General features: G+C 34.6%; 1 protein-coding gene across 1 annotated transcript in view; it reads left to right on the forward strand.

Annotated features, from left to right (window-relative positions):
* LOC103574239 (cadherin-23-like) overlaps positions 1-23,542 on the forward strand; it is a 120,975-nt gene extending 97,433 nt beyond the window's left edge. The window contains exons 20-32 of the mRNA XM_053737027.1: positions 11,513-11,740; positions 12,654-12,785; positions 13,881-13,998; positions 14,094-14,194; positions 15,295-15,526; positions 15,954-16,228; positions 17,567-17,762; positions 17,971-18,080; positions 18,169-18,332; positions 21,806-22,009; positions 22,507-22,680; positions 22,750-22,855; positions 23,453-23,542. Coding sequence (XP_053593002.1) covers positions 11,513-11,740; positions 12,654-12,785; positions 13,881-13,998; positions 14,094-14,194; positions 15,295-15,526; positions 15,954-16,228; positions 17,567-17,762; positions 17,971-18,080; positions 18,169-18,332; positions 21,806-22,009; positions 22,507-22,680; positions 22,750-22,855; positions 23,453-23,542 — 2,130 coding nt within the window. The remainder of the gene's footprint in view (positions 1-11,512; positions 11,741-12,653; positions 12,786-13,880; positions 13,999-14,093; positions 14,195-15,294; positions 15,527-15,953; positions 16,229-17,566; positions 17,763-17,970; positions 18,081-18,168; positions 18,333-21,805; positions 22,010-22,506; positions 22,681-22,749; positions 22,856-23,452) is intronic.
* The last annotated feature ends 3,561 nt before the right edge of the window (positions 23,543-27,103 follow it).

The raw sequence follows: 27,103 nt of genomic DNA on the forward strand, positions 1-27,103 counted from the left end.
CCAGAACGAAATCTGCTGGACACGATCTCTATAAACAAGATCTTATAATAATCTATGTAATTATAATGATTTCTACACTTACGACTGGAATCGTGTTCAGATTTTTTTTCACATTTTATGTGTATATCATAAATATATAGAATATGCTCCACATACATGTATTTTATCCCGGAGAGATTTTGACATAGAGAGACTTTGTCATAGGGAGATTTTAATTGTTTTAGTCTGACAGGCCTCAGAGGACAAGATATGACCACTTGTACCGCTGAGGAAGTCATAGGTCACTTAGTTTTTAAGTTTTACGATCCCAGCTGAAGTCTGTTCCAGGAGAGCAACTACCAAAGATATCCATACTCAGAATCAGGTTTAGTGAGTACGTTTGGCAAGGACTTGAGCCTCCAATTACCGATATATAGAAGTCAGTTATTGATAACAATATGTGGTCTTTTGGGGGATCAGATACACTAAATAATGAACTCAAGGATTATCAAAATACATAAATTATTTATTTAATCAACGTACAATATATTATTTATTTAAGTATTCACTAGTTTTGATATAATTGCACTTGTCATGTAATGAATGTAATGCTGCTAGAGCTATAGCGGCTAAGTATGAATGCGTTTGTGTATATGTGTACATGTGTATATGTGTGTTGAGTTTGGCGCTAGTGTGTTTTTATTAACTTCCCGCTAAGAAAATGATTGATTTTCAAACATTCGGGAAGTTATTGGTTTCACCCCGATTTTCGAAAATCGCGTTTTCAACAGATGTCGACGTTTTGAGGTCCTAGGAAGCTATTCTGACTATTTTCAGAAGGATGTCCGAGTGTGTGTGTGTGTGTGTGTGTGTGTGTGTGTGTGTGTGTGTGTGGATGTAAACTCTTAATATCTTTTTAATGAACTGACCGATTCAAATGTTTGAGGCAGTGCAGCCAGATCGCGGACGAAAAGTTCCCCTTCCCAAGCACCGTTTAAGCTGTGAGTGATGCTAAAATGGTGCGAAAGAAGGGGAACTTTTCGTCCGCGATCTGGCTGCACTGGTTTGAGGTGGCAATCAAAAAAGGTTGTTGGCCGTCAATTTTTCTGAAAACTTCGAATCAATCGATCAAATAGCCTCTAAGATATGGAAAAAAAAAAAAAAAATTTTTTTTTCAGTTTTTTTCAAATTTTTCAGCAATGGCTCGATTGATTCATTCCAAAATCTAATCAGCTTAAGAATTCAATAAAACGCGTCAATTGCTGTCTCAATCACCTCAATCGATTCATTCGTTCGAGAGAAATCGATCGAGAAAGAAATGTTGAAAAACGGTTTTCTTCGATTATCTTCGAAGCGACTTATCCGGTCAATTTCAAAATTTGATTAGCTCTAGAACTCAATAAAACGCGTCGATTGCCGCCTCAACCGTCTCAATTGGTCAATTGTTTTGAGAGATATCATTGAAAAAATAATGATAAAAAATGGTTTTTTTCGAAAACAATGGCATACACCAGTATTTTTGAGCTCGAAGAGCTCGAAAATGTATTCACAACATTGTTATCGAGCTCAAGTAGCTCAAAAGCAGCGAGAAGTTTTAGGGCGGACCCGCAGGGTCAACCGATAGACAGATTTTTGTGTTTTTAATTCCGGACGGTAGGGCGGCGTCTTGGTAGCTTTCATTGCTAAACTCGGCAGTAGAGGTGTGAGCGAGGCTACAAGTCCGCCACAACCACTCCCCCCCCCCCCGTGGCTTTTGGCGGGTGGTTTAAAAGTCACGGTGCGACTATAAGTACGAGACGGCTTGTCCATTGATGAGCCCCATTGATGTGGCTTGAGTTGATGAGACTTTGACGATGATTCCTTAATGTAGTCTTTGTCAGTCTTATTAATATAGCAGGGTTTTAGTCGGTCAACAGAGACGTTTTTTTTTCTCCATCGACATTTATTTTGAACAGTCTATCGGAGAGTCGTTCTACGACTTGGTATGAGCCTTGATACGGAGGCTCCAGCGGAGCTTTAACGTGGTCACAGCGTAACCAGACATGCAAGCAGTCTTTGAGGTCTTTCAGGATGAAAACACGAGCTCTGTTGTGGTATGCTGTGGGTGTAGGACGGATGTCACGCATATATTCTCGATGTTTCTCGACGAATATTTGTGAATCACGTAGTAGATCCAATGAGACAGAGAACTCTCCAGACATTCTCAGTATTTGAAGTGGTCCCACCACTGGGGTATGCTGAATTATAAATTGTGTTAAATGCAGATTTGCATAGTAAAGCTGGGACATACGGTTTAACGATACCTGATGAGATGTCTGCGAAGATTTTTACGCCTTGTTCGACTTCCAGTTCTTGAAGATGCAGTGATGTTGAGTTCTGGATAAGATCTGGTAATTCTTCGTCATTGAGTTGTTCATTGTGTATGGTTACTGGGCTGAGTACGATTGGCATGCTTATGGTGTTTATGCGTGATAGAACGTCTGCGACTACATTATGCTCGCCTTTCACGTATTGTTTTTTATCAGAAAAATATTTAAATCTAAAATAGGTGTTTAAATAAATTTAAGATAAATTTAATAAGAACAAATCAATGTCTTATTAATAATTATATATTTTAATTGACTTCCGTTAATATTACAACCATATCCAACAAAAGTAATTAAAATGTAATTTTGTTATAAAATAAATTTGGATATAAACTATAATTCTCAGTTACTATTGGTCGACGTACGGATAGGGTTTTATTATTACGGAGAGAACTCGGCGAGTCTCGACAAATTTATATTTTTTAAATGTTGGAGAGAATTCAATGAATCTCGACAGATCTGGTAAACTGGTAGGTGATAACTGAACTCCGTTTTTGAGTTAGAATTTTGTCCAAGTCCTCGTTTGTGACGTCAGAGTCCCCAAGGGTGGGTGGAAAAAAGGTCGGCTGGGGGTGTCTTCGGGAAATTTGGACATCTGATTGGCGAACGGAAACAGGCAGGAGGGACAAATAGGTGAAGGAAAAAGGGTAGAACGAACGAGAGAAACCAAGAGAAGACGGATAGAAAATAGAAAAGGATAAAAATCTTGAAGCACTGTAAAACAGTAGAACAATACAAGAAACACATGGGCTTGAGGAAGGCATGGGAAAGTATTTGGGACCGAAGGAGTAAAAAAGTAATTTAGTTCAGCTGGCGGGATAATAGCAAAAAATGAATATTTTTGGAAACTTAGGATTGAACCCTTGAGGATTAAGTCATAAATTATTAGTTTGTTTAAGTTTTTTGTTACTATCCGTACCTCGACTTATGACAATTGTGCTTTTATGTTCAAATACAAAAGCAAATGTTGGACTTAAGATAAAATATTATTAAAAAATACGAATATTTAAGTAAAGTTTGCTGGAAACGTGAATTTAAAAACACTTTGGAAATTCCCAAGGATTTAAGCAATACAAAAAAAAAACATATAATAAAATAAAGGAACAAAACTACATTTCTAATAGCGTGAGCAAACATTCTCCCCCCGTTGAGAGGGCAACGATCAACTAATTTATAACTTAATGTCTGTACTTTGAATGTCATTAATATCTTCTGTTATTTCTTGACCCGGGAAAGCAACTGGTAAAATAGCTACTTTCTTAACATTTCGAGTAAATGTTGACTTAGCGGTTTTCACTAAGACAGTACGCACAACACCATCACTTCCAGGATAACATTCTATGATTCTTCCTAAAGCCCACTGCGCGGGCAGTAAGTTGTCTTCTCGTAGAAGCACAATAGCCCCTTCTAGAATATTTGGGCCAGAATTTTCCCACTTAGTGCGAACAATTAATTCATTGAGGTACTCGGAGCTCCATCGATTCCAAAAATGTTGTTTAACCTTTTGAATATGCTCCCAGGTACTTAAACGATTAGATGGGGTTGATGTGTAATCAGGTCCCCGTAAATTAGTCAAAGAATCACCGATTAAAAAATGGCCGGGAGTAATAGCGATAGGATCATTGGGATCAGAGGACAGAGGAGTTAGAGGTCGGGAATTTAATATGGCTTCGATCTCGATTATCAAGGTATTAAATTCTTCATACGTAAAGATCATATCATGACCACTGACGCGAACCAAATGTTTTTTAAAGCTCTTTACAGCAGCTTCCCACAAACCTCCAACATGAGGAGCGTGCGGAGGACTGAAATGCCATTGTATATTTTTAGTTGTTAAAAAACCTTGAATTTTTTCTTGCGTGTCAGGATGACTTATTGACTCTACAAATTCCTTCAATATACGGTTGGCCCCAACAAAATTAGTGCCATTATCACTGTATATATCCTTGGACGGACCCCGACGGGCTATGAAACGTCTTAAAGCTGATAAGAAACCGTCCGAACTAAGATCGGTAACAAGCTCGAGATGGACGGCCTTGACAGCTAGACACACAAACACAGCAACATAAGACTTTATACCTGTCTTGTTGCGGAATTTCTTTTCCTTCAATATGAAAGGACCACAATAATCCACAGCAACTTGGGTGAACGGATCGGATATATTTACTCGAGCAGCAGGTAAAAGTCCCATAATATAGTTAGTAGGAGGAGGGTGGATTTTGGCGCATTCAACGCAATTTCTTATAAGTTTGTAAGCTTGACTTCTTCCATCTATTATCCAATATCTTCGACGTAATACATATAAAGTTTGTTGTACGCCAGCATGTAGGTGCTCTTTATGAGCGTGCATAATATATAGATTTGTTACATGATGATTTTTAGGCAAGATTATTGGATGTTTTGCATCGTATGGTAAGTGAGACATCACCAGGCGGCCTCCCACTCTCATTATACCTTCTTGATCTAAGAACGGGGTCAATTTGATAAGAGAGGACCCCACATTCCCAGTGCGAGTAGAAGAGTTGATAGCTTTAAGATCATCAGGAAAAGCCTGTTGCTGAATACATTTAATAATGCGATTTTCTACATGTATTAACTCCGCAGTTGTTAGCGGCCCGATAGCTGGATGTAAAAAACGAAAACAATATGAGAGCGATCGTAACATACGAGTTAAAGTTGAAAATCGATTTAACGTGATGAACGGTTGGACTGTGGTGATTAAGCACATAGGACGGCGCTGGTCCGGTATTTCTTCAGTGTGAGTTAAGTAATGGTTGGCCACTCAGTCTCTGGTCTTAATAACCATGTAGGTCCATTACGCCACAAATTCACGGAGAGGAAGTCTTGCGGCATCAATCCGCGGGACACTAAATCCGCTGGATTATCTTGAGTAGGAACATGACGCCAAAAATTGATATCTGTTTTGTTTTGGATGTCTGCAACTCGATGAGCTACAAAAGTTTTGAGTTGCTGTGGAGAAGTCTGAAGCCAACGCAACACTATAGTTGAGTCAGTCCAGTAATAAATTTTTTTTATTTTTTCTTTAATAGCAGTAGTCACTGCTGTGATAAGAGTAGCCAAAAGCTGTGCGCCACACAATTCTAATCGTGGAATTGTGATAGTTTTGACTGGAGCTACTCTGGATTTAGCGCAGAGTAACTGCACTTTGACATTATTTGAAGTGTCGATCATGCGTAAATAAATACAAGCACCATATGCGTGTTCACTGGCATCTGAGAATCCGTGGATTTGCATATCTTGAATTTCAGCAGTCATAATAGTACGAGGAAATGACAATTGGTTCAATACGATTAATTGCTGACAGTAGGTCATCCATTCTGTATGGAGCTCAATAGGCAGTGACTCATCCCAATCTAATTTGTGAGTCCATAATTTTTGCAAAATAATTTTCGCAAGTATTATGACCGGGGAAAGCAATCCCATAGGGTCAAATATTTTTGCAACTTCGGATAGAATGGAGCGTTTGGTGATTCTCTTCGTTTCTATCGGTTTAACTGTGTAAGTGAGCGTGTCACTACCTGAGTCCCAATATACACCTAAAGTTTTCAATGTGATGTCTCCAAGTTGCAGCCGTGGGTTGATGTCTTCCTCAGGTATATTTTCTAATACCAAGGGATCGTTTGATGCCCATTGTCTCATGGTCAATCCTGCTTTAGATAATATACCAATCATTTGTTTTATGATTAGTTTAGCTTGTTGTCGAGTTTTTGCTCCACTTAAAAAATCATCTACATAAAAATCAGACAATAATAAAGGAGCTGCTAATGGATACGATTTACCTTCATCTTCAGCAAGTTGTTGTACACAGCGAATCGCTAAAAAAGGAGCACAAGTAATTCCGAACGTGACAGTGTTTAATTCAAAAATTTTAATTTTATTTGTTTCATCTTTCCAAATAATGCGCTGGTATACCCGGTCTTGTTTTCTTACTAAAAATTGTCGATACATTTGTTTCAAATCTCCAGTAATTACTATAGGATGTAAACGGAATCTTAATAATGTAGTACACAGGTCAGGTTGAATCGTAGGACCAGTGTACAGAACGTCATTCAAGGAAACTCCAGTTGTAGTTTTGAAGGAGCCATCAAAAACTACTCGTAGTTTAGTAGTCATACTGGTTTCTTTAATAACTGCATGGTGTGGTAAATAATAGCTCTCAATATCTGTTGGATCACATTGTATATGTGACATGTGATTCTGCTTCAGGTAGTCATTTAAAACTTCGTTGTACGCTTCTCTTTGTCCTGGAGTTTTGCTTAATCTTCTTTCGGTGTTTTCAAATCTTTTGAGAGCTAAATGATATGATTTTCCCAATTTTGGACTATGAGGTTTGAAAGGCAGAGCGACGATGTAACGTCCGTCAGAATCTCTGTCGATATGCTTACGAAAATGTTGTTCACATTCTTCTTCATCGTTCGTAAATTTGTTAAAGGATGGGCACTCTTCTACTTTCCAAAATTTTTCTAAGCCAAACTCACGAGGGGTGGCGGTGACATGACATTTGGATTGGATTGGTTTGCTTGCTGGAGCTGATCCACCGATAATCCACCCGAGAAGAGTCTTCTGGAGGAACATTTCTTGTTGATATGGTAATGTTAATTTGATTTGTCCGATTGACAATAATGACAGAGTGGTCCCGGCTCCAAGTAACATATCTACTGGAGCTGGTTTATGGAAATTAGGATCTGCTAACTTAATATTTCTTGGAATCTTTATCAAATCCCGTTGAATAGGTTGATCTGGTACGACGTGTGAAATATCTGGTACTATTAAAAACGTGAGGGTCTTTTTATAATTGTTAATTCGTGACTTAATCGTTGCGGTAGTTAATTTGCTGCAGTAGGTAGTCATGGAGTTTAGAGCTCCTATTGGTATATTACATGTAGTCTTAGGTAGCTTTAGTATGTCGGCTAGACGTTGAGTGATGAAATTAGTAGTAGAGCAGGTATCTAGCAGACCCCTACATCGAATAGGTCTTCTGTCCTTGTCCAACACATCGAGGACAGCAGTGACCATAATATCATTAGACATGGCATTTAACACAAGTGTGGTTTTCCGATTTTCGTTTGGATTGGATTGATTATACTGAAAGGGTTCGGTTACAGGGTCATGTTGTTGAAGATGCAGTAGAGTATTATGTCGTTTAAAACATTTTTTGCACGTCATTTGTGAATTACAAGCTGCGCTTCCATGTCCTCTACCAAAACAATTAAAGCAGAGATGGGCCTCTGATACGATCTTGCGACGTTCTTCCACTGGTAGACTCTTAAACTTCATGCAGATGTACAATAGATGAGCCTCTTTGCAAGAAGGACATGTTGGAGATCGACCATCACCGTTGCGTGCATGGGACGGACGATAAAATTGATTGATAGAGTGAGTAAAAAGACTTTGAGGGTGGGATCGCGAGGTTTCTTTCCGCTGATTGTTGTCATGTTGCATAGTGTCCGCACAGTTAGCTCTTCTACCCAAAAATTTTAATAAATCTTGATACGCAGGAATTGTTTGATCGTTTAAAGTCAATTCCCACTGCCAGGCCGTATTAGAATTCAGTTTGGAGAGTATTAAGTCTATTAATGGTATATCCCAAAATGATACTGGTACCTTTAAATTCTCTAACGCTCGCGTATGCTGAGAAAAGATATCTATGAGATCATTGATAGCCGCTGGAGTGTCTTTTGCTAATCGTGGATACTCTCGCAAAATAGCCCAATGACGTTGTGTCATACGACGTACATTTTCATATTTTTCTTTCAGGATTTTCAACGCGACCGCATAGTGTCCGTCGGTAAGTTCCAACGACTCAATTGTTCTTGCTGCTTTTCCGGTTAATGAAGCTCGGAGGTAATTTAACTTTTTGACATTCGGAAGATTCTCTTGGTCAATTAATGTTGAAAACAATCCGTAAAATGCGGTCCATTTTTCCGGAGTTCCATCAAAGGAGGGTAGTGTAATAGCCGGTAGAGTGACTGCGGCCTTGGTTTCAACCACTGTCGTCGCAACAGGCTGCGGTTGATTAACGATATTAACCGGAGCTGGACTTGATTCGTCGATCAGTTTAAGTGCACGTGCACGTTCAACAGTGTAATTCTGAACATATGTTATCCGATTATCAATTTCTTTTTCGTCCAACTGCTCTAGACTATTTTGGATAGATGAAAATTTTTCAAATGCCTTTACCGCGGTATCTAGCATAGATTGTATGAGATGTAGATTATGAGTGGAGGGATCTACATCGGCTTACAACTGCCCCAATTACTGACAGTGGGTCTAGTTTCCCTGGTTACCTGGTGATAAGGATGTGAATTTGCACGGTTGTGTGCATTGACGGGCATTATTTTCCGATTTAGCATGGTAATAACAATAACCATTACGGTTCGGCGTTACTGACCGGGTTCTTGGACGATGTCCATAGAAGTGCTGTTCATATTGGTGATTTTGCTGGGCTTCTTGTTGAAAACTGGCGTGCAGTTGTTGTTGTTGTTGATGTTGTTGTTGTTGTGTCTGAATTTTCTGCTGGTCCGCTTGCAAGCGGCTTATATCTTGCTGACAAGTTTTGAGAGTGAGGTTAATCTCGCGGAGCTGGTGTTCGAGTTGTAATAAACTCGATGAATGGTGATTTTTGTGCGTTGTGTCACGCAGGTTAATGGCCATGACGTGACTAGTGCTGGCGTGAAGCACAATATGGTATGCCATTTCTGCTAGGTTGTTGAGATTCTGAAAGTTGTTTGACATGGCTAGGTATGGACGTACTCATGCCGGAAGACGTTCTTTCCACAGCTGATACAATGCTTCGTCTGTCATTGCTGTTCTTGCCAGGTCACACATCTCTCGAAGAAACTGCGAGGGTTTCCTGTTCCCAAAAGTAATTTCTTTCAGCAGTTTCAGCGTCACCGATAATCGCTTGAGATCATGTCCGGGTCACCAATTGTGGTCTTTAGGGGAATCAGATACAGTAAGTAATGAACTCAAGGATTATCAAAATATATAAATTATTTTTTTAATCAACGTACAGTATATCATTTATTTAAGTATTCACTAGTTTTGATATAATTGCACTTGTCGTGTTATGAATGTAATGCTACTAGAGCTATAGCGACTAAGTATGAATGTGTTTGTGTATATGTGCGTTGAGTTTGGCGCTAGTTTGTTTTTATTAAGTGTGTTTTTAGTTGTGGGCGGTAGGGTGGTGTCTTGGTAGCTTTCGTTGCTAAACTCGGCAGTAGAGGCGTGAGCGAAGCTACGAGTCCGCCACAAATTACATTGAGTTCGAGTTTTGGGGTTTTTAATTAGAGAAGTCGGAGGGAGACCCTCAAGAGTACGGACGTAGGCATTTGTCTCGAGTCGCTTGAAGCGAGCAGACGTGTCCAATAATGGCGCGACAATTCATGGCATTGCGGGAAGCTACGGATTCAGATTCGTGTTACAGAAGTATTCGTTAAAACAGTGTAAGACGTTACTTGATATTTTATTCATCAGTAATCAGGTATGAAATAATTGTTATAATTATCAGTAATTAATTAAGTTCGAGTCAGTATCTTGAGATATCATACTACTGTTTTAATTGATGAAAAGATGTAATATCTAAGAGGATTATAAGAATATTGTTAGAGTTTAGAGTCATGTTCACGCTTTATTGTTAATATTATTTCATAAAATACTTATAAGAAATATGTTCAGTAATCTAACTAATTATTGCCTAATTAACATCAATAAGTAACCCATGTACGTTAGTTTTACGATTTTGTCAAAGAAAATGTTCTAGAGCATCGGATTCATAATTATTGTTCTAATTACCGAATATTATGTGATTACCGTTTGGTTTTAGTTAATTAATTAATTTACTTATAATGTATCGATACGCATCATTGAGATGTCAATTTACTTTTTGTTAAGATTGATTTTATTATTATTAGATTCAGTATTTTGTTATGAAGTGAAAATTATTTGTATGATGCTACAGTATTTGGTTATTGTTAAATAGAGATTATGAGATTATTTGTTGTTTAATAAAAATTGTAAATTCGCTAATAATCTACATGAATTTAGAATGATGTAACGCGCACCACTCCCTCTCTCCATGAACCTACACACTGAGCGACACCATGGCATACCGTAACTCTGCTTTTAGTTTTCCAGTCTCTGTTTTGGTTTAGCTTATAAGTTCTGTTGGAAGCAGGAGTATGTGGGACAGAGAATATAGGATATTGAGGTTTTAGTTTATTAACTTTATTAAGTAATTAGTCACTTTATTAATAATATGCAGTAATTAAATAGAGGTTTACATTATGACAAAAGACATAATCAATGTACTGTACATGAATGTTATGAAGGAATATGATTGTTATGAACGCTGTATATTGAAGAAGTGGTCATCACAATTGTCGGAAGGACACTGATGAGTCCGGGTCTTTCTGCTGGGCTTCTGAGTTCAGAGGACACAAAAGAAAAGGTCATAAAACCCTACTTTCGGTAACTCTACTCACTCTGTATCGTTGCATTTCTCCAACAAGTTCTGAGCATTTTAGTTTTAGTTCTAGTTTTAGCCTTGCGTGGTTTTGACGATAATTCCACAGATTAAAAATTATCTATTGTTAGCTATGTGTGGTTTTCAAGATGATTCCACAGATCAAAAATTATCTAATTTCAAGATTTACCGGTTTGGTGATTCCAGTGATAAAAATTACCTAGCGCCTTGTTAGTATTGAGACTGGAATCTAAAGGTAGAGAACAAAGTTGTTACACGGAAATTAGTGTATAGCACATAATTTTTGTCGTTATAATATGTATATAATAAATTAATATGACGGAACCAAAATCCACCTCCGTTTTACGGGAGGCCATTTTCTCACCATTCCAGGTATACACGCGTGACGGAGCTGCCCCTAATTCCTCCCCAAGCAACGCTCTTAGCCAAAAAATATAATTAATTGACGTTAACTGGATCGCTGCCCAATTTCAAAACAACTGACAAAAAAAAAATTTTTGAAATATGCATTGAATCAAGTTTACGAGATTCCATTGAAACTAAAAATACCAAAAAATCGATTTTGAAAAATTTATTAGTTACTGTGTTTTGAAATTGGGCAGCTGTCTATTTTCTCGTCATCAAAATGTTTTGACTATTTTAATGTTATTTTTTTCAGAATGCCTTCTTATTCGAGTTTGAAGCTGCTGATTATGATGATCCGGAAACAAATAATACGAAAGTAATTTTTACTTTGCAAAATATGTCACAAGTACATGAAGATTTGAATGACGCAGAAAAGTGTGAAGCTCCTTTCAAACTCTCGACATCAAACTTCAAATTGGCACAAATATCAACAAATCGAGATTTATACGGTTGTTACGGTCTCTGGGCTTTAAAAATTCATGTACGTATAGCAAACTATTGGAAATGTATACCAATACTATCCATCATTTACCGGCAATAAAAATCTTTTTGAATGCTAATGATACGTTTTATTCATATATAGCTTACTCGAAAGTAAGAGTAATGATTGTTCCATTGAGATCTTAAAAACATATCGTGTAAGCCGCACAAGCATAAGATCACAATAAGAGTAAAACTTTTTTATGAGTTAAGCTGGTCTTAAATCATATTCTGGTCCCTTATTGTAAGATGTTAATCAGAGCGCTACTGAAAGATTAAACTCGACCTTCTAAATGCGGATGTTAATTTCATTGCTTTTCAGAGCCGTTGTAAATTTAATTGTAAGAGTAGAAATGATGAGGGATCAAATTATGACTAGTGGCAACTTACAAAATATAAATGAATCACACACAATACTTTGTCCCCTAGACTAAATAGATTATAAGTAATATTTCCTTTGGAATTTAGTTTTTTTATAATACTCGTGTGTCCCCTCAACTTTTGCAACTTTATCCCAGGGATAATTTTAGCACATTCTAGTCCTCTAGACTATTTCACACACATATACACACATCCGACACACACGCACACACGCGAGTATCCTGGACTATTAACACGTATACGAGTTCCCTGGGAAAATCCAATGAGGACAAGTACGAAAGTTGGATCTTTAAGAAATCATCTGATAGTATCTAACACTCTCATGGAGAAACGTTAGATACTGTTGTATAATTCAACAGTCTAAAATACATTTAAACGTTTACCCTTGTGAGTGTAGTCAAAAATAAACTTGACTCATTTTTTTCTTACCATGAAAGTTCTTCTCTTACCTTTTGCCCAGTGTTATAAATTGCACAAACCAAATGTAATTATATAACTCACAATAAGATAAGTAATATTTATGAAATTTCTAGGCTCAAGATTTCGGAAATGATCCAGGTCCTTTGAGTGATACCAAGACATATTACATTCAAATCACTGATTACAATTACAATGCTCCAATAATTCATTTCCCGATTCTAGGAAAAAAAATTGTACTCAGCCAGGTAAATTACATTATCAAAAATAGGACATCGACTAAAATTATTATATCATGCCTCTCGTGTCTTAGAGCTTTACTGACATCTATTAAGCATGTCCATTTGGCTAACCTTTCGTCATCAAATGAGCTTACAGTATCAAAAAACTATATATGGCCGAATATATATTGATAAGTATACAGTGAATATGTCCCGTGCGAAATGCCAAAAGGGCGTAAAAAAATTTTTTTTTACCAATCACTTTGCAAACATATTCTAATCTTAAAAAGAAAAAAAAAATTTCCAAAGACAAAAGGGCGTATGTCTTAAATTACAAGTCCTTTTGGCTTTAAGAACCAATACTTTGTGATCCAAAGCCAAAAGGGCACAAAAAAATTTTGTTTTTGTGGGTATCTGGTCCAAGCCGAAGCCTATGGACCGGGAATCTCAAAGATCTTTTATTGAGGAGGATAGGTTTATTTTTAAATTATTGGAATGATATTTAAATTAAAATTTTTAACTATATTATCAACTTAACTACAAGAATTTTTGGCTTTGAAGATTATGTTCCTAATAACAGTGTTTGAGTTAATTCCTAATTCGTTTTTAATTATATGATTTTTCAATACGATATTCAAATACATTTTTAATAACAATTCAATAATAATGATTAACTGATTTTAAATAAAACAATTCTAAAAAAATGATATTTAGATTAAATCTTCAGCTACGATTTAATATATTATTCAAAGTAATATTAACTTAAATGATGCAAGATGATATTTAAAACAATTCTATTTTATAGTACGAAGTTATTTGAAACACTTTTTAAAATTGATATTCAAAATAAGCAATTTAATATGAAATTTAAATCAACTCTTTACAATTATAATAGAAGTATTAGGTGACTAACAGCCTACTCTAATTTACGAAATTCGAAATAGCAATAAAAACAAAATGTTAGGCGGCTACCAGCCGACTCTAATCACAATTCAAAAATTATATTTAGTTTTTCAATTTTACAGTATTGGATTTTCGTTTACTTAAATGATTATTGAAGAGAATATAAGTATTTTGATCATAAACTAACAAATTTGTATATGTTTAAATTTGTATTACCAGAATCAATCGCTCAACACTCAGTTGAAAACTTATGATAAGCAGCCACTTCATGACTTTGAAGCATCCGATGATGATTCAGGAGCAAGTGGAACTGTAGTATTTACAGTATCCAGTGATAGTAAGTATATTTAGAACGGTAAACATTTAATTTTAAATAAGTTACATTATTTTCATTATTGCAAAAGTCACTTTTATGGATTATTGAAATTCCAGGTAGTGACCATGAAATTTTCAATATTATCAGTACCAAAATAAATTCAGCACAGCTTCAATTGAAACGCACACCAAATATTACATCAAAAGACACATACGATGTTAGTAGAACGAATAGTAAAATAAAAATAGTATGTTCCACGCGTAGAGAGGAAAGTAGAATGAACCCCGAGCATGTGTGATCATTGAGGCCTTAAAGCTCACTTATTTCCAAATGTAAAAAGTACACATATACATGAAGTATTCCGCGTCAAATCATTGAACTCGTGACACTGACTATTTCTTATGGAGCTCAGTACTTATACCCTCTATTGCATTTTATAAATATGGAGGGACATATACATTAACCTAAAGGGATATAGTAACTATTTGTGTTATATTTCACTGTTCTCATAATTTAATTTATTAGGGAAATTGCTTGACCATTCAACGTGACCACAACTCAGTCCTGATATATATATATATATATATAATGAAGTTTGGATACCATTGTGCCTACAATTTTTATCGGATTCTAATGAAATTTTCTGCACTTACGCTATAGGTGGTTATCTTGATCAAGTTCAAAGATGGGCTAAATCGGTTGATTAGTTTAGAAGTTATGGTTGTTTGACATTTCCTCGATTTTTCGAAAACATAAGTTTTTATTCACTCTCAAGTTCATAAAATTTAAAACCTAATAATAATTGTCAATGTTCGTTAAAATTATCTGAAAGCTTGTGTATTAAGCTTTAATTGATGAACTTAAACTTTATGTTTTGACCATTTCGAGATATGATCAGTTTACAAAGTCTAGCATTGTCTGATTTGTTTTCGTGTCCCCGAATTTATTTGATTCGACTATTTTATGTGTCATGACCTTGGTGATTCGGCATACAATACTTCATATGTGGATAAGTTTCAACATCTTGCAAAATGAGCTTCTTTGCCTTTGTAATACCTATTCAATTTAAAGATGGGGTCAGTGAACTCGTGGTTCAAGAAATTTTACTTCTATCTCGAGGTGTACATATATATTTTACTTATTATTATTTTTTTTTGCCACACCTGAATCGGAAAATTCGAATGTTCGCCTTGGTTTTCGCTGTATTATAATAAATGAATACTATTTTCTGTTTTGAACGGCAGTAATTCGAAACTTCTATAGAGGTGTGATGGAGAACTGGACCTTATAAAAACCAAATTATTAAAAAAAATTCAGATAATTATTACAGCAACCGATGGAGGAAGCCCATCAAAAAATGTCTCACAACAATTAAGTATAATTTTTGTATCGATTCCGGGTCCGAAATTTAAGCAAAGGGATTGGTCTATTTGGATTGAAGAAAATTTACTGATTCTCAATACACCTGTAGTATTACCAGAAGCCGATGATAACATCATTGAAAATGATGCAAACATCGTAAGAATTTATTATTTTATTGATGACACAGGTAAACATTTTTTATTTTGTAATGCCAAACTACTATAAATTATAATTTTTTTTATAATACTATTATGAACGCTATAAATCCTCAAGCTTGTGAATCTAGTCAAATGAAGTCCGTGTCAGATTGATGTAAATTAGCGTGCTAATACTCCAGTATTAAAAACTCCAAAATTAGAAACATTCTCGAAAGATAGTGTGCTTTATAGCTGCACTGATACAGTCATGGCGCAGCTATATAGTTTCGCATAAATAGATCTGGATTATTTAAATAGATTAGTTCAATCACGTTTGATCAAAATTTTATTTAGTGGAATATATATTTGCAAATAAAATAAATTCCTTGGATTATTTGATTCAATCTGAAACTAATGAAATTCATTTTAATTGAATTGTAATATTTTCGTGATATTTGAATCTATTATTTACAACAGTTGGTGATTATGAGTTTTTCAATTTGGACAAAGAAACGAGAAACCTAACATTGGCAAGAAAATTAGATCGTGAGACGCAAGAAATGATGTCAATTATGGTAATCGCAACAACAGACAGTGATGGCCCTCCACGATACCCTAGCAAAGAAGCCACACTCAATATAACGATAATAGTCTTAGATAAAAATGATAACGCACCAACCTTTGATAGTGATTTTTACTCTGGAGGTTTTACCATGGAAGATATTATAGATAAAGTTATTTTAATTGTAAAAGTAAGTGTTTAATTCTATCTTGTAGGCTATTTATAAAAAAAAAACGTGTCACAATTAAGGAAAAGAGAACATAGTTTATCATTATGAGAAGGGATTGGGGAATAAAACTCATCATTAATAACATTAGCAACAGTATCTATTTTCTCGAAAGCATAAAAAATCTGGGTCGTGTTTGTAGAAAACGCTACAAACAAGGAACTGCATGACATAGGACCATTTAATGTTTTTCTCGACATTATTCGGTGTTTAAAATTGCTTTATAATACCTGTTGAAAAGTTGAAGCATCGAAAATTTTTCTGTCTTTATCAGTTTGATCATGTTTATTGTTCTTTACTAAAAAGCGAATCGTTAAATAGTAAAAAATTATATAAAGTTTAAGATATTTCATCTTCGGTTTTTAACTTTGCAATGAGAGGAACAAAAAAAAAGTAGTCATTTAAAACGAATCACCTTAATAATTTTATACAATCGTTTTTGCGATATCATTTCTTTATATATGACTCTATAAAACTGTATATCATTGATATGAATCCATTCTGATCTAACATTATAAATTAAAGAATGAATGAAACCCGAAAAATTGCTCATTACGCGATTTTTGGCGAAAATGATAAATTTAAAGCTTCGGGAAAAAATTGCAGCACTTTGAAATTATCAGAATTTTTTCGGCTCACTACGAGGTTGAAAAATTATCAACGATATCCTTCGTTCCTCCATCATATCCTAAGTTATAAAATGAATCTTAAACATGTATATTTTTTCTGTTTTCTAAGCAATATTGCGGCTTCAAAAAATTTTTTATCAAAAGCTACTAATTGTCTTATAGAGAATGATTTGTAGTTTCAAAAACCTTACTTTCATTTCCTGTACGATCAACATGTCCCAAGTTATTGATTCTCAAAATCAAAATAGATTATTTTGCTTTTATCGGCGATAGCTCTTCGTTTAATCGTGGTAGGGCTTTTGAAGCACATCAAATCGAAAGCCATCAAACCACTTAAAAGAATTCTATGTTAAAATCATGAAAACAAATTAATTGAACCCCACAGACTCGTTTAAAGACGAGCAACAATTGGAAAATTTCTTTTGCGGTAATTTTCTTAGGATTACTCCAAAACCATTCATGATAAAAATTTTTCATCACTGAAAACTAGACATTTGAAGCTGCAATTTGCTTTTTTTGTTTTTACTGTACAACGATTTTTCTTCAAGTTACAGCATGTTGAAAATTACTTGAAAATTTAAAATTTTTTCAATATACCTTAATTTTTGTGCCTAGTGTATTAATGATTTAGCATATTGGCCAATAAAAATAACATAAAACTTTCAAATCTTAGGCAACAGACGCTGATATTAATGAAACCTTAACATATTCAATAGTTGATACCAGTATGAATGTTTCTGATGTATCTATTGCGGGAGTTAGTGAGCCTTTTTCACTTAACAGTGATTCGGGTGAATTAATATTAAAATTCACGCCCCAAAGTACTATGGCAGGATTTTTCACATTTAAGATTGTAGTATACGACGCAGGTATGATAACAAAAATTATATAAATAATAGTTTATATTTAATTATATATCAACTTTATTTTTTAGTTATATATCAATTTAATGTTCACATTTGTTACAGTATATATTTAGTAAAACGCAAAAACATAGGGGACTAATTTTTTAAGTGAAAAAATATTCTTTTTGATTAAATTATATGTTACTAATATTCAATATTTTTACTTATGTAGCTTACCACAATGATACAGCTTTACTGCAAATATACATTGTTTCTATCGATAATCGTGTAGTATTTACATTTAAAAACAATGCATCTTATGTCACTGAAAAACGAATGTTTGTGAGTACAGATAATCTTTAAATACTAAATATTCAAACTCTGATATATTACTGTGCCTTTTTACTTATATTTATTGGTGTATCTTTAGATTATTAGATCATTTACCAACATCTTTGGATATTTTTGCAATGTTGACGAAATAAAAAATAGCATTGCTGCAAATGGTCATGCATTGGATAATCTTACAACACTTACAACGCATTTTATCGATAAAGATGACCATTTACCTATTGATTCAAACATCATTATTTCGTAAGTAGTATTTTTTCTTACAAATTGTAATCCTTTCAAATACATAATGAAAAAAAACAATCACTGTCCCCAAAACTGTATAGATGTAAGTTCATTTAGTATTGCAGGGTACGTAGGGTAATAAAAGATCTTTTATTTACGTTATCACCAATTTTGATTTCGTCAAGCGAAAATTTTACACATCTAGGGTTAACACGTAAGTTAACGAGCATCACGTGACTAATTACTGATTAATCCGTATGTTTTCTTGTATCATTGAAATGATAAGTCAACTTACTGAGGTCATCAATTGGGTTAGAAAGTATGGGCAAGAAAGAGTAAGAAAGTGACAATATCTGCGACAGCAGACGTGAGTTTTAATTCAAGAACCTTGACATATACACTCATGCCAAAAATTAAAGGCCTCGGTGGTCCTGATTCACCGTGATTTAGGGTGAATTATGGCAAATCATGCAAATAGGTTGAAATTACGGTAATTCCCAGGGATGTCAACGTAAGATCACGGTTATATTTCACGGTGATTTGCGGTGAGTCACGGTGAAATCACGGCGATTTCTCATAGTGATTTACGGTGACACATGGTAAAATTTTCGTGAACTCCTACAATGAGTCTTGGTGATTTCTTACGGTGATTCGAGGTAAAATCAAGATAGAATTATGATGATCCTCGGTAAAACACAATGATGTTCCATAATCGAGCAATGGAGATTTACCGTGATTCACTTTTGGGAGATTAACTAAATATTGGGAGGGGAAAGTCACCGGTGCTAGGCAGAAGCAGCGGGAGTAGTTCAGTGCTCACCACGAGATTGCACCTAGCTGCTTGTAGAGGCCCTGATAAGAAAGTCATTCTAAAACTATTATATTCCAAACTTTTATATTCCAAACTTCTCTGTTATTCAGCAGAATGAGAAGTGCGTTTTTGATAGTAATATAGTATATTCTATATTACATTATGACATTACTTTTATAACAGGGCTATGATGTTACTCTGGTCGTCCTTAAATTACCTTTTTTAGGGCGCTACTGGGAGTGATAACGGCCTCCCAGAACCGGATCTTAGATCGTCAGGGTCGGTGTAATTTACTTAATTGTAAGAGAAGGATGAGAAAGGATAACTTATAAATGATTTATTTCTCCGGTTGACAATTTAAGCCTTTTTATTTGCTCAATAACCTATTTAACCTTTATAAACCTTATTCTTTTATAAACCTTATATAAACGTTATAACATTATACCTTATAATAACCTTTTTTAAACCTTATAACCTTTTATAAACCTTATAACCTTTTATAAACCTTATAAACCTTAAACCTTAATTAACCTTTTATTTATTGACCCGCGATATTTTCATTAACTACTAATTTATTTATTACCCGCAATAATATCCTTAATAAAATTAGCCAACTACCTTTGGCATTTCCACACACTCCCACACACAATTGTTAAAAATCGCTTAACCTTCGCGATACTTAACTACTAAATTTTCCATTAAAATTCTTATTTATTTTACTCACACACTCACTTTGTCCCCTGGACTTATTTTACACACACTGAATTTAAATAATTTTCCGCAATAAATAAATTAATTAATTTAGAAAATTATATAATTATTAATTAATTTATTAATTGATTTCCCTTTTTCACTATTGATTATTATTCCTTTCTTTATTAAATTTTATTACCAAGGACTTTTAACTTTAATAACACAACGATCGCGACGTTACCAATTCATTCAACTCAAGTTCCGCCATTTTTTATCAGCTTTTATCTCATGCTTCTTTTCAGGTACTTGGTTCTCACAATATTTATTCTTATTTTTATTAATACTTTTCCTTCATTATTTTCTCTAATTAATTAATTATCAATTCATTAATTCACTTAAATTTTCCTAATTAATTTTTCGGCGACCACGGACCCTTTTATAATTTTGTCCAGAGATAATTTCTTATTAATTCCGAGTTTAATTTATGAACTTTTGTTAACGAGGTTATTTATTTAAATTACGAGCAATAATTTCCGAATGTTAAGACGCGACGCTACCAGACGTATACTAAGTATTTAATAAAATTTTCCGGCTTACCACCTGGAATAAATTTTATAAATACCTCTACAATCAAAACACTCCAGATCCTTTCCTCGTCGTGTCTTTGTCCAGGTCTCGTCCTTGTAATTGTCCTCGTAAAAATTTTTGGTCTTGTTGTGGTTTCGTCTCTCTCTCTCTCTATACTCTCCTCTCTCTCTCCCTCCTTCAACTCTCTATCCGTTCTCTCCTTCAACCTGCTTAATCAGACGCAATCAGTCATATTTATAAAAATACCGGCTACCTGCCTGGTATTTGTTAATAAAAGTTGAAAATATCATCGCTTGGTTCCACAATAAACTCAAGCTATTAATTAAAAATTTACCTGGTATAATTAAGTTAACGGCGTCTGTTTTTTAGCGTCTGTTGTCGCGTCACTTCGCTGTTCTCCCCACGTATGCAAGATTCGGATGTTCCGAGGGTTAATGCCCGATTCTCGTTCCGGTTCCCGTTTATAATTGGTCACTCACTCTTGACTTTGGTTGTCTTTTTCTCTCCTACTTAACTCTAAGTGGGGTCGACGGTCGAGCAAGTGAAATTTCCACTTCCGGACGACTAGTCGCTACCTACCCGAAATACCCTGAGTGGTAATGTCACATGACCGACAGTACACATAATAGATTCTATTTTGGACTTAATTGAACGCGGTAAATACGAATTTACTCCGTTACACTTTTTATTATCGATGTCTCCAAGAATAGGCAGCCATGTTGCAGCAACAGGAAAAAATCCTGTCGTAGCAACAGGATTAATACTGTTGTTGCGACTTAATAGTAAAACATAGGTACAAACTAAAAAATTTTGCGTCATTGCGTCAAAAAACTTAGTTTAAAAAATTTGTATCTTAAATATTTAACACAAAAATTTTTAACACTCAATTTTTTGACGCAATGACGCAAAATTTTTTACTGTGTAACTATATTTTACTATTAAGTCGCAACAACAGTATTAATCCTGTTGCTACAACAGGATTTTTTCCTGTTGCTGCAACATGGCTGCTTCCTGTTGCAGCAATAGGAAATTTTGTTCCGTGTAGTAGCAATAATAAAAGTAATAAAGTCACGATAAATTAATTAACGCGTTCTGAACCGCTATTGGCCACATATCGAGTATTTTTATACATGAATTTTCTCATAGTTGAATTCGCTGTCACATATAATTCTAGTTGCATTCGCTTCAATTATGATTTCCCCACAGTTTCAGTGCATATATTGTAAATATTTTCGATTATCAATAATCAACAGAATAAATTTAATTATAACCCTATACCAATAGGTGACTATGTATAATTATAATTATATATGAGTAGATTAAATTTTTTTTCTCCGGCAAATCAAATTTTTACAGTTAATATTAACTAGAGATAAGTAAGATTTTCATTCATTTGCAGAACATCAAGTGATTTACAAACTATAACGAATTTGAAAGCGATTCTTCAGACAGAAGCAGTGTATTTGATTGATGTACCAACAGGAAGTTCATTAATTGTTGGTGACCTTCAACAAATAGTCCAATGGATTTTGATATCACTTACAATTTTTTTTTTCTCATGTAACATCGCTTTACTTTTAGTCTATTTCGTACGAACGCAAAGGTGAATAATTTTTATTCTCTACCCAGACAGCATTCAAGTCGGAATGACTACTTTACGATATCTTTTTGAAGGTGTTCTCATAAGACCTAACAATGACTTCGTAAGATGTCATTTTTAAGAACTCTTAATTAAGAGTTCTTGAAGATTGCATAAACAAGACGTCAGTTTTGTGACGTCTAAATGTATTCTTTTTTTAACTTCTTTATGAAGTCAAAATTAGGAGCTCCTTAAGACGTCATGTTAAATTCATACTGAAGTTTTGTTAACGAAGTCAGAAAAAAGAACTCTTTGAGAACTCTTTTTTAAGACGTCTTACTGAATTCGCTCGGTGGCTCACTCGACATCTTGAGAACTTCTTAAAGACTTCTTTATGATGTTGATGAGACGTCCAAATCATAAATAGGGGCTTATTCAGAACTTATCAAGACGTCATTTTGCTACCTGGGTATTTGGCTACTTGTAAAAATTTTACTTAATGAAACACAAAATTTGAACAGCTTATCGAAAAGACTAGAGAAAATTGCCATCGAATGGAAATTCGGATCACAACAAGAAGGTATAGATCGTATGGGTATCATGCCGATGACTAATCAGTTTGCAGTTACTGGTTCTAATCCAATTTGGAAAGCATCTGCAAATAAATCAACTAAGACAACTAATGATAATATAAGGTACAATATGTTTGAACTATCATTCAATAGTAAGTGCGTGTTTAAAATTAGTATTTTTTTAATTTGTAGCGAAAATAGTAGAGATTCAGACTCCATTGGTATTGATGACGAACTAAGTATTGGCTATAAACGTGACACTTTTATTTTAGATCAGGACATGATTGTGAAAAAACGGGTAAGAAAAACAACACTATCATCAATCGCGATGATTCTTATTTGTGTCTTCATCCTTTCGTCCCTAACCAAAAGTTCACATAGAATCCATTTAACAGTGCTAAAATTGACGTGAAAACCTATCACTGTCTATTAGTTTCTATGCAGTTTTTAACTCCTTCGATTGGATTCTTTTAAGACTTTTAAATGGGGATATCATCTCCTCACTTGTATATTAGAATTTCCAGTCAGTATTTACTTACTAAGTTAAAGTATTTACTTCGAAATCGAACTGCTAAAAATGTATTTTAACCAAATAATTTGTATTTTATTTATTGAATAATAATTTTTGTATTCGTGCCGGTTAAAATAACGACGGAAAACATAAACTACAGAGAAATACACAAATTGAATGAATGCCAAAGTTTGGAATATATTTCTAAAAAGCAGTTGTTACCAACCAGTAATTAAATAAAAACCTTTTAAATTTAGATTTGTTGAATCATTTTTAACTTCCCAATAAGAAAATTTAATAAAAAAGTTAATTAAAACTAAAAATAAATTCTTCAAGAATTTATGTTCTTTCTAATCATGGTTTTTTTATTTTTTTCTATTTCAGGTGAGCCCGGTTATTGCAGAAATACCGAAATTAATATTGAACAACCCGTTTCCGAAGGATAAATACTTGGAAAATGATAAATTATGTTGAATATTGATACATAATTAATATTCAGCTCAGTTACTGTACCATTTATAAATATATGTATGATAATAATAAACTTTAGTGATTGTAGGACTCCACTATCCCGTCCTACTCTCGCAGATTTGAATCACGGTGGAAACACCGTGGAAGTTTGAACACAGTGGATCCACCGTGGTTACACGGTGGGTTTGTTCCATTTTACCACCGTGTATACACAGTGTATCCACTGTGACTACGCTGTGTATCCACCGTGATTCCACGGTGGCTTTACCACCGTGTATACATCGTGTTTCCACTGTGATTACGCGAAGTATCTACTGTGATTCCACGGTAACTTTGTGCGATTTCTCCACCGTGGTTCTACGGTGTATCCACTGCCTAATCACAGCGGAAACACCGTGTACACACGGTGGTAAAGCCACCGTGGAATCACGGTGGATACACCGCGTAATCACAGTGGTAAAATGGAACAAACCCACGGTGTTTCCACCGTGATTCAAATCTGCGAGGGAATAAAGTATACTTTATTTCCACTAGTATGTTGGTGATAGTGATGATGATGATGATGATTACTATTATTATTATTATGTTCTGATTGTTTAAATACTCAAAAGGTGATCCCCAGTAGTGCGACACTACTAAGAGCCTCATCTGAGCGCCAATCGTTAGTACTGCGCTGATCCATCAAGAAGATAGTTAGCAAACAAATTGGTATTTTAGTCAGTGCGATACAAATCTCTTCCTCTTCATAGCCTGAATAACGTTTGCCATTTTCAAACGTGAGATCTTAATATACCAACTGTTTGTGTTCTTTCTTATCCGTGATGTTATACTCAGCAGGTGCTGAGAACTTAATGGCATAAATGTCGCGATTGGTTTTATCAAAGATCACAATATCAATGTTTATTGTAAACAATCTTCCACGTCATTGCAAATCCTACGTTTTAATAAATACGTCAACGGTCATTCTCAACAATTTGCAGAATATCGACTGGCAGATAAGGCAGCACTGGTGTCTTATCAATACCATGCGTGTGTCGAAAGTAGTAATAAAGTACTCACTGAGCAGCATTATGATGCTGGATTGATACATTTCCAGCCAACACAGGACATGCTGACAAGATGTGCATAAGCAACTCTAGATGTTGCTTACACATCCGTCATGTATAGCCATATATGGCCTTATAGGATTCATCAACTATATAGGCCATAGATGGCCATATATGTTTCATTTCTCACGTTTAATTTATTAAGGAGCATATGTAGAGCATGCATGATCATATACAGTCATACATTACTATGTATGGCCATCTACATCTTCATTAATATAAACCCCTACAATCCACCACCATTCCTATCCCAGCTTAACCTCTTTTTCCACCCACCCCTCCACATCTCACTTACCCCTTTTTCCTATTTCAATACCATCTTTAACCCCTACTAAGATACTACCCCCCCCCCTTTGGAGAATGTCGCCTCCTGGATGTCCCATACGAACCCCCTTTTATGGGATTCCCTTACCTGAGCCCATTTCTTACTGTTTGCCCAGATCTCCAGCAGAACAACTATATCCCAGTCTTTTGACCCCTTGCAGAAGGCTTCCTCTTTTTTGTTAATCCCTGTCACATTCCAAAAGCCTATTTTCCACAACGCTAACCCCCACCTCCCTATCCTCACCCCTTACTCTCCCTCCCCCTAACCCTTTTATCAACCTCCACCCTTATTCGTTTCCTTCCTGATGTTTCCACCTACCTTCAGCTTCGTCCCATGACCTCAGCTTTCCATTTACCCACATTTTCACATACATGACAATGTATGATCATATATGCCCATACATGGACCATATATGGCCATATGTGTTCCGTAAATCACGGACATGCATGGTCACGTATTCTCATACATAGCCTTGTAAGGCAATATATGTTCAATTAATCACGGACATACGTGGCCATGTATAGTCATACATGACTATGTATGAACATGTATGGCTATACATGGGTATATATTAGAGTGCTTCGTTTCCGGTGAAAGTATTTTTTTCGTTGCTCATCAAGCAAAATATTGTTTTTTATGCTAAAACAAAAATTCCTGCCAAGTTTGAGCTCTTAATTCCAATCCTTTCCATTTGGTTTCCAAGATTTCCCATTTAAAATACATGTAAATAAAATGACTTTTTTTTAACTTTCTAATACTCAGCTGCGTTCTATGATATCGACGCGGGTTTGGTCGCAAATTGTAGGGCATTTGGTGTTCTTCAAAAGTGCCCATAGTAACTTAGCTGTAATTCTAGCTGTTTCACTGATGTCCGCTGCGGCGTCATTTTTCGTATCAAATTGACCTTTATTGGCTTGCAGAACGTAAACCAATGAATGCAAATCAAAATTGTTAATGGGAATTTTGTAGAAAATTTTATTCCCTTCAAAAAAAGCCCTATGAGTCAAGTCGCTAAAGTCAATAGTTTCCGAGTTATAGGAGTTTTAATAATTTAAAATATAAAATAGCAATTATAATTTTTTTTTAATATTATATTTTTTACATCGCCTTTAATGATTCATATATAGTCATGCATGACTATATTAAAAAAGTTTTTATGCCATTTGTATGGCCATATATGCTTCACATATAAACCATATACTGTCATGTATGGCCATGTATGATTCAGTTTTCACTGGTGCTTAAACAGGAAAACACCCGATCAGTGATGAATACAATAATACTTATCAGTATGAATTACACTGGTGTTATCAAAATTTGTCTTTTAATAGATCGGTAAATACTTTATTTACTTTGATGCTGTTGAGTTTTTTATTATTGTCGTAGACGTTACTTATTTATCACATTCTGAAGTTTAATGATAATCAAACAATTAACTAATAAAAATAAATTGGTAAACCCGTAATATTTATGCTATTTCTATAACAAACTAAAATTTAATAGTCAGATAGTGTGTTATTAAACCGTTTCTAGTTTTCTGAAACATTTAACATTAATTTTTTCATTAAAAAAATATTGGAATTTTGACAATTCAATAGTTTTAACAACTGTATTAATTAGTTGTTTACGCTTAAAATTTTCAAATATTTTATAATTTAATGCTTCATAATTTTAAATTATTTCTTAACGTTTTTGATTTAAATACATAAAAATGATTTACAAAATTTGTTTCCTTATTTTCGCGATAATCAAAGTGAACATCAGTTTAAATATATCAGACATTATTAACGGAGAAGGAATTCGACAGATCTATGATTGTGTTTATCACGGAGCTCGCGTGAGTATATTACTCCTTGATTAAACAAAACGATTTGTGACGATTAAAAACGATTAAAAATTAAATCATCATTAATCGTCTTTAATCGTCATAATCGTCATGGATTTTCTAACTTAATGGTCCCACATCATCAAAAGACGATTTATTATTTTACGATTAAAAACGATTATTGACGATTAAAATTTCAAGTGGTCTTGAATCGTCTTTAATCCTTATTCGAAAAATTTAATCGTTTTTAACCATCAATTGACGATTTAAAACGATTAAAACAGTTTTAATCGTCACAAATCGTTTTG

Source organism: Microplitis demolitor, chromosome 2 (genome assembly GCF_026212275.2).
Source record: "Microplitis demolitor isolate Queensland-Clemson2020A chromosome 2, iyMicDemo2.1a, whole genome shotgun sequence".
In the NCBI taxonomy this organism is placed as follows: domain Eukaryota; kingdom Metazoa; phylum Arthropoda; class Insecta; order Hymenoptera; family Braconidae; genus Microplitis; species Microplitis demolitor.